Source organism: Mustela erminea, chromosome 15 (assembly GCF_009829155.1).
Source record: "Mustela erminea isolate mMusErm1 chromosome 15, mMusErm1.Pri, whole genome shotgun sequence".
In the NCBI taxonomy this organism is placed as follows: domain Eukaryota; kingdom Metazoa; phylum Chordata; class Mammalia; order Carnivora; family Mustelidae; genus Mustela; species Mustela erminea.
Genome location: NC_045628.1, coordinates 9788010 through 9797500, shown reverse-complemented (window position 1 = coordinate 9797500; position 9491 = coordinate 9788010). Strand labels below are relative to the sequence as shown.

Below are 9491 nucleotides of genomic sequence, written 5' to 3'. Positions count from 1 at the left end.
TGGGCTGTGATCCCATCACCTGGGCATCGTGTTGTTCTTCCGTGTGTGTGTGTGTGTGTGTGTGTGTATTTAATGCAGGTCATAGGTCTTCTGAAAGCTATTCTCTAATGTGCATTCTTTACATGTTTGCTATCAGGGATAACCACATTCTGTATTTGTTGATCCTCTGCCTACAGAGTTTAAAGGAATACTTGTTAGAAACAATGGAATTAACACCTGGAGGCCATATCTATCTATCTGTCTGTCTGTCTATCTGTTTATCTGTCTGTGTATCTACTTGGCAAACTAGTGTGGAAGTATGAAATATCAGTGTGGTAAAATTCACATTTTATAATTCTGTCATTTTAAAGATAAAATGAGATTAGGACCAGAAAGGTAGACTAGTGATGTATTTAGACTGAAGATACAGAACTCCTAATTTCTGCTTTTATGCATCTTTCACTGTTTTGTTTGGAAAAGACTTATTGTAGTATATTATGGCAGTCAAAAGGATTTTTATGCTAAACAGATCTTATCATTTCTAAATTCTTTTTTATATATCAGCATCAAGCATTTTCATCTTCTTCATTTTATTCCTATAAAATGATCCTCTTTTTCCCTCTTTGGCATAACTTTTATACTAAAATTAAGAAACTAGTAATTCCAGGAGAGAAATTGCAATTTCATTTTATGATGTCCTGTCTTCTCCAAAAGTCTTAATACCAGCTTCAGAATCTGATATCAATACCATGCATTTTTAAGTGATTTCCTAACTCCACTGATGAATTATCATAAAGGATTTTATAGAAAAGGTACAGTTTCATTTAAATTGAGATCGTAAAGTGTTCTAAAATATACTTGAACTGCACATGAATTAGAGTTATTGAAAGATGGAGGATATAATCTTCATTACCTAGAAAGTAAAAGTTATGTTTATGTTTTAAACTAATCTCTAATAAACATTTAGATCAGCAGTACTGCTGTCAACACTACTTTTTTTCTTCCTATTAGGCTAGAATTATTCAAACTTTCTTTATTGCTTTCTTTTCTTTTCAAGATTTTATTTATTTATTTGACAGAGAGAGAGCATAAGTGGGCGTAGAGGCAGGCAGAGAGAGGGGGAAGGAGGCTCCCTGCGGAGCAAAGAGGGCTTGATCCTAGGACCCTAAGATCATGACGTGAACTGAAGGCAGAGGCTTAACCCACTGAGCCACCCAGGTACCCTGAAACTTTCTTTATTACTTTCACATTTGCTTCTCTGTGATCCTCACTGAGACATTTGATTTAGGTATTTCTACTTTCCCAAAACAATGAAACCCTTAAGAAACATTCTATATCCCTACTATCATTTAAAGTGGTTGCCATGCATTCGCTGACTCTCAGGAATTTCATTCATTATAGATGATTGACTTAGGTCATTCATAGTTTAATAGCCCTTCTTTCTTCAGCCCAAACTTGTTCAATTGATGTTGACTTCAGATGGCAGTGTGTAGAGGAGACTCCTAAGCAGGTGATTTGAGGAGGACCCGTGGTCATCCTGAACTAAATAATATTTTCCTGCTGTGATAGTTTCCTATTTAGAGGCAAAAGCTTTCATTCTGCAGCCCATCACAGTAGTGACACGGTCTCATCAATTTATTCCTGTGCCTAAGCAATGGACTCAGTGGGATTATCGAGGGGACTTTGATGGGTGAAGGCTGAGGCTGAGGTGGAAGGCGCGGGAGGCTGGGGCTCATCACATATGTGGCAAAAGTGAGGGACACATTGTATGTGTTCTGCCCAGCTGTGCTTGGAGCTGGCGATGCCTGGAGGTGATGCTGCAGCTTATAGGTCTCATTCTTGAGAACGTTCTTGATGCTGCCCTAAATGTACAGGAAATAGAGATGTAGGAGCGCATTGGCTGCCTTTCCCCCAGTGACTATCAGAGCACAGAAACAGTGAAGGGTTAGAAAAGGCATAACTTTAGAAAGGGTTAGAAAAAAGGCACAACTTTAGGGAGAAAAGTGTAGAGATTAAAAACCGAGTGAGGAAAACGGTATCATAGAAAACAGAGAGTGAATTTAGAGCATAATGGTGAGAGAGTTTCAGAGATTTCTCCTTTGAGGTCTAGAGCAGCTACATTCCCCCACCCCCACCCCAAAATGTGTCCGTGTATCCTCTGACTTCTTTTGTTATTAATGGGACAGGATCTTAACTCTAAAAATCTCTTCTTCATAACTTCTGACAGTCTTCATGAATTCATTTCATTCCACCACGAGTTGTGTTTGAAATGTTGACATGGGAATGAACCTGAGGTAGAAACTAATGGCTGCTCTGAAGCTTGTTTTCCATCCACAGAAGTGGAGAGCATTCTCCCCTCAGTCACTGTTCTCTCCCTGTGCACAGGCTCCTGCTTCATTCCGTGCCTGGGGACCAGACCGCACACTGGGTGTGTGGTGGTGGTGTCCTGGGTAGTCAGGGACTGCTTGACATCCTTGCGTCCTGAATATTTCCTTCTGATGTTCACAGCTATTTTCAGCTTTTAAAAATGAAGCTTTCTTCCTCCCTTTCAATATAACTATTTTCCACTGTTCTTTTTATCAACTAGTCTCTCACCAAGGAGAGCATGTTCTGTCCTTTGTCCAGTATCCTTGTAGATCTAACTGACCTAGGAAAATGACCTCGTGTCTCCAAGAACTCCAGAGCCATTGGCTTCTATAAACAGCCGAATTGCACTTGAAAACTGTACTTGAAACTGTACTGAAGAGCAGCTTCCATATTGTATGATTTATATTCATATCAGATGCCAAAGACGAAATACCAAGATTTTCACCCATTAACATGATACTCAGTTTACTTCAAGAAAATGTAATTCCACTTCCTTTAAAGTTTTTCATGCATTTTGGGGGGCACCTGGTTGGCTTAGTCGGTTGAACATCCAACTCTTGACCTCAGCTCAGGTCTTGATCTCAGAATCGTGAGTTTGGGTCCTGCATTGGGATCCACGTTTGGCATGGAGACTACTTAAAATTTAAAAATGTCATGCATTTTTGCAAAGTTATGGAAATCCACAGTGTTCTGCATCTGCAATAATGAGTATCTAAATGTTGATTAGGAATTAAGAAAAGTTCAGCTTTCTTGCTTTTCTTTCTATTCCTACTTGTTTACATATGTGGACTTGAATAAAAATAACAGTAGCTCACTTTTATGTAGCATTTTAAGATACATTATGTACTTTCTGATAAATATGGACAGACAATGTATTATTATCTTATTCAAAAATGAAGAAACTAAGTCTCAGAAATGTTGACATTTGACCAGCTATGCTCCCTACACAGCAGGACCAGGATTTGGACCCATTTATTTGATGGATAACATATGCCATTTTTTGTCAAACCATACCACTACTCATCACAATTTGTTACAGGCTCTGTGACCATGTGTAAAGAAATTTAATATCTTTCCTCTTTTGGGTATACTACACTGCTCCTCAGGAAATGTGAACGCCACAGAGGTTACTGGTTTTAGGCTAAGAGTCTCCAGGTTAAGCATGTAGTGTGTAGAAAAAAGGTAATGAAAAGTGTGGGGGACTCCACAAGATAAGACATGTCTCAACAGCAAATTGTTTTCAGTTTCCTATGGCTCTTCTCCACATGAATTAATTACCAAATCCATCAAATACCCCATTTAGGCCCCAGCAGACCAATACAATCACATGCACCTGGATTTTGATGGATTCATGTGTATAGTCCTACAGACCCATTTATCTTATCAGGAGCAGTTGCTTTTCTTTACCCCTCATGATCAATCAATGTAAATCTGGTATTTAAGAACTTGAGAAAAAGATGCCTTGGCTTTAGGGTTTCATATGGTGTTGAGATCCTGGCTCATTTGTGATACTCACTGTTGAAATGAAAACTAATTCTGACTTCATTGTCTATTTTTTCATATTCTTTTACACTCTCACTCTGAAGGTCATGGGCAGTGTAATTGCGGAAGATGTGACTGCAAGGTAGGCTGGCATGGGAGGAAGTGTGAGCACCCACGTTCCTGCCCACTGTCTGCGGAGGAGAGCATCAGGAAGTGCCAAGGAAGCTCTGCTCTGCCTTGCTCTGGAAGGGGTAAGTGAGGGCTCTCAGGCTTTGTCACCACCTCCTGTCCTACGAGTCCAGTGCATTCAGTTCATGTATATCTTATTTAACATAATATCACATACTATCTTACTTAGCTGCGATGCCTCAATAAGGAAAGATTTGTCTTTGCAGAACTAATAATACATCCCATTTCCATTACTGAAAGTACATGGAGAAATATAATCTTTCTCATTCTCCCTCTCTGTTTTACGCATGCATATACACACACACACTCTCTCTCACTCACTCTTACTTATACTATCAGTTCAGCTTTGAGGTCTGTTTAGTTTCTGTTTAGTTCAGGTCAGTTCAGTGCTACATTAAAAAAAAAAAAAAAAAAACAACCAAAAAACAGTTGTGCACAGCGAAGTTAAGAAACAAAACAAAAAGTCAACCTACTGAATGGGACAAGATATTTGCAAATGTTATATCCATAAGGGGTTAGTACCAAAATATATAAAGAACTTATACCTCTCAACACCAAAATCAACAACAACAACAAAAACCAAAAACCCTTACAGTCTGATTAAAAAACAGGTAGAGTTTCCAAATAGATATTTTTCCAAAGAAAACATACAGATGGCCAGCAGACATGAAAACATGCTCAATCACCAGGGAAATGCATATCAAAACCACAATGAGGTATCACCTTACACCTAGCAGAATGGCTAGAATAAACAAGACAAGAAGTAACAAGTGTAGGCAAGGATGTGGAGAAAAGTAACCCTTGTGCACTGTTGACGGGAATGCGGAACTGTTGACGGGAACGCGGAACTGTTGACGGGAATGCGGAACTGTTGACGGGAATGCGGATTGGTACAACCACTGTGGAAAACGGGAATTTAATTAAAAAATCTAACACGTTAAAAATGGAATTACATGATCCAGTAATTCCATTACGGCGTATTTACACAAAGAATATGAAAACATTAATTTGAAAAGATGTATGCATGCCTATGTATACTGCAACATTATTTGCTATAGCCAAGATACAAAAGCAGCCTAAGCATTCATCAGTAGATGAAGGGACAGAGAAGATGTGATGTCTATACACCATGGGATATTACTCAGCCATAAAGAAGAATGAGCTCTTGCCATTTGCAACAACATGGATGCCTCTGGAGGGTATAGTGCTAAGTTAAATAAGTCAGATAAAGAAGATAAATACCATATGATTTCGCTTATATGTGGAGTTTAAGAAACAAATGCGCAAAGAGAAAAAGACAAACAAGAGAACAGACTCCTACAGGGAACAAACTAGTGGTTGCCAGAGGGGAGGTGATGGGGACGATGAATGAACTAGATCAAGGGGATTAAGAGTATACCTTTTTTTAAAGAAAAAGTTTGGATATCTGCTCAAAACTTTCTGAATGAGACCATTTAATTGTTCACTGACATTTCTGAAACTCATTAACATTGCGTTGAGGAGCTTGTTAGCTTTTGAAAAAGCATCCTGGGAACAGACCGCTCTGAGTAGGCTTATGTTGTTCTACAGGACACATAGCCTCGGGTCTGCTCTTGGTCCCAGATCAAGTACAAATTGGAAGAGAAAGAAGAATTTGTCTGAAGGATAGCTGGTTCCATTATTTTCGATTTATCAAAATAAGAAATGCATTTTCACCTCTCACATGGAAATGGCAAAGTTAATATGAAATATGCCTTTGGAGGACCTGGTAATTGAAATTACTACAAATTTTCCTCATGAAAGAGGAAAAAGAGAAACACTTCCTTTTACCTGAATGTTAGATCGGAAATTTAATTTATGTTGCAGCTTCTTCTTTGAAAAATAAATTTTTTATTGAGATATAATTCAGATACCACAGAATTCACTCTTTTTAAGCACGCCACTAAGTGGTTTTTAGTATATTTATAAAATTATGCAGCTTTCACCGCTATCTCATCCCAGAGCATTTTCATCACCAGTAAAAGAAATCCTGTGCGCCTTACCAATCACTCCCCATTCCCCTCTCCCGTCAACCCCTAGAAACTCTGATATGCTTCTGTCCCCATGGATTTCCCTAATCTGAGTATTTCATATGAATGTAATAATAAAATATGTAATTTTTTTGTTTCTGGCTTTTTTTCACTTAGCATACTATTGTCAAGATTTATCCATGTACTTCATTCCTTTTGATGGCTGGATAGTACACATTTGTGTGGATATACCACATGTATTTATCCATTCATCTGTTAGTAGACATTTGGATTATTTCTGGAAACTTCTTGACCATCATGAATAATGTTCTATGAACATTCATGTATAAATTTTTGTGTGGGTGTGTGTTTTAATTTCCCCTGGGTATATACATATACGTGGAGTTGCTGGGTCATAGGGTAACTCTAACTTTTTGAGGTACATCTGAACTGTCTTTAAAGTGGGGGCACCATTTTACATCCCCACCAGCAATGCAAGAGGGTTCCAGTTTCCTTCCTTCTTTCCCATTATTTGTTATCAGTTGTCTTTTTGATTACTTAGAGTTTTCTTCACGTAGAAAACAAAGTCCCCAAGATTATTTGTACCATAGGTGATGTTCCCATATTCTGATATGTATCCTTGCTGATTATAAGTACAAGGTTAGGATATGGGTAAAACAAAGTTTTCATTTCATAAATTTTATTTCTGACTTGACCCCTTTTCACCAGCAGCCCCACATGGAAACTACTGTTCTACCTGCATTAATAAAATATCATCATTTGAGAGCTTGAGTAAACCTGTCATGCTTTTAAAGGAACAAAGGTTAAAAGTCAGTGTCCTTCAGATTACTGTTATGCATTCATTCATTGTTTAAAAATAATAAGTTTATGATGGAAAAATAAGAAAAGCCTATAAAGTATGTCTCAAACATAGAAAATCACTCTCTATTACCAGTTGTTTTTTATTTGTCCCTAAATTTTTTAATATGGTGTTAGGGTAAGAAAATTATGGTGGGTTTTAATTTTGGTGGGTTTTAATTTTTGCTAACTCTGACAAACACATCTTTGTTTCTTACCTTTCTAGAGATTCTCTAATGTATTAGTTACCATTTTTAGGGAATAGCACATATGTAAAATTTATTTTGTTAAAAAGGTGTTGAATATTATGTTTAGCATTAGAAAACTTTATTATTTTTATAATTCATTTAAGCTTTTTAAAGTACTTTAGCGATCAATAAAAAGCTTCTCCAGTTTCCTCAAGGGAAATGGAGGTATTGATGAGTGGAGTGATTTTGCAGGGAACCATAACAAAATATGAGAATTCTGAGAACGAAGACCAGGGATTTATGAGAGCTAGTCCAGTGCTCGGACCAGTGGCCAGAGACCCTCTCTTTCTCACAGAGCTACCTTTGCAAACTCACTGGCATTGGATGTTTTAAAGCAAGTGGCCAATGTGAAAACTTATAAAGGATTAGTTTTGCCATTAATGAGTGGCGGCTGCAGCTGTGCTTCCATGAGTGAGAAAAGCAATTACAAGGCCCATCGGTTCTCAAGCCGGCGATCTGCAGCCGTTCGCTAGCTGGGGCCAAGAAAAAAATTCTTCACGTAGAATGTACTGAAGTTCTTCAGCGTAGTCCACCTCAGGGGCCGGGTAAAGGCTTTTGTGCACCGGAAATTAAATTAGATTACTTGCTTCTGCTGGTGATGACTGAGTGTGATCATTGTGTCTTGAAAGCAGGGGGATAATTTAGATAATCTCTTAAACTCTATTAATCCTGTGGCTCCTTGATTTCTATTCCTTATGGCCTACAAATATCTTTTTATTTAATGTGATGACTCTCATCTACTTGATTTGTTCATCCTAATTTCTGCCTCCTGGGCTTTGGAGCTAAGGGTCAGCTTTCTCAAGTTTCAAGCCAAGGTTCCGCTCAAAAGCTTGAAATGGCTTATGATTGACTACACGTTAGTTTTAAGTTCTTTTTGACTTAAGAATACAATTTTTAAGTTTTTAATTGAGGTTCTCCTTCTGAGTGTGTGTCTGGCTTTGTCCAAACAATGTGAGCCAAATTCACGTGCATCACTTAGGAACAGAGGCTTAAGAGACAGTGAGAGATTTGTCATCTCTCTTGTCCCCTCACAGGGATTTGCAGGGTTTGCGACGGTGGTGATCCATTAGCTTGGGTGTCTGAATGAGGATGGTTGGAGAAACCTCTGCTGACCTACCGAGGACCTGTAACAAGAGGGAGAAATAAACCTTTGTTGTTTTAAGCAGCTGGAATATTAGGGTGGTTTGTTACTGCAGGAGAACTCCTGACTCAGACTCTTTTCCAGGTAAAACATTCAGGGAATGCAGTTAGAGCAAATAAACAAGCAAACACAAAAAACCATACTTAACCCCAAAGAGAGGGGCACCTGGGTGCCTCAGTTGGTTAAGAGTCTGCCTTTGGCTCAGATCATGATCCTAGAGTCCTGGGGTCAAGCCCTACGTGAGGCTCCCTGCTCAGTGGGATCCTGCTTCTCCCTCTCCTCCTGCCATTCTTTTGCTCTTTCTTTTAAATAAACAAACAAATAAATAAATAAATAAATACAATCTTAAAAAAAAAAGGAGAAGGAAAAAAAAAACAGTTGAGGTTTGTAACTATATGCATATCTTAGCAATAGCAATACACATATACATATTTTAAAAGTGATGTATTCATGCTGTCTATCAACAGCATTTATGTACACTTGATCCACAGGTAAAATGCTAAGAACATTGAATGTATTATCTTTTTTTAAAAAATAGGTCCTCAATACAATGAGGTAGGAAGTATAATTATTCTTCTTTTTACAGAAAAAGAAATTGGAAATTTGAATAGCTTGTCATCTTGCATAATAAGTGCCACAGGTGTAAGTTTTTATACAAACTTTTATTATAGGCCATCCAACTCCAGAGCTGTTGTTTTAGGTCATTTACTCAGTCTTTAAACAATGCCAATTTGTTAGCAATATACAATGACTGCATTTCCTTGTTAAAAGCATTTTTATGCAAGATCGTTGATATTGTTGCATAGTATTCCACAGTATAATTGTGACAGACAAATTTAATCTGTCCTTCTCTGCTAGACATCTAAATCGTCTCTTAATTTATTTGAGTTCTAAATACTATCATTTACATTCTTGCAGCAGAAAATTTGCACAAATCTTTCTTAGACATACATCTAAATGCCTACCAGTATATTAAAGCTTTTCAATTAAAAAAAATCGCCCAAGCAAATCCTAAATCTAGAAGAAGTGTACCAATATACCCTCCTACCAGGACATAACAGGGGTTCCCTTTGCCCACCAATAGGGACAATTTCAATACTCAACTTTTCTTGATATATTTTGCTCTTGCTGTTATGAGCTTACCACTTATCAAACTCCTTTCATTGACTTCTATAATCATCAGACAAATTATTTTTCTGTAGGCATTATTATTCAGAGGCTTGTGCTTGCTGTATTTGC

General features: G+C 37.8%; 1 protein-coding gene across 1 annotated transcript in view; it reads left to right on the top strand.

Annotated features, from left to right (window-relative positions):
- ITGBL1 (integrin subunit beta like 1) overlaps window positions 1–9491 on the top strand; it is a 211843-nt gene that overhangs the window by 107263 nt on the left and 95089 nt on the right. Inside the window, exon 7 of the mRNA XM_032315399.1 lies at window positions 3933–4079. Coding sequence (XP_032171290.1) covers window positions 3933–4079 — 147 coding nt within the window. The remainder of the gene's footprint in view (window positions 1–3932; window positions 4080–9491) is intronic.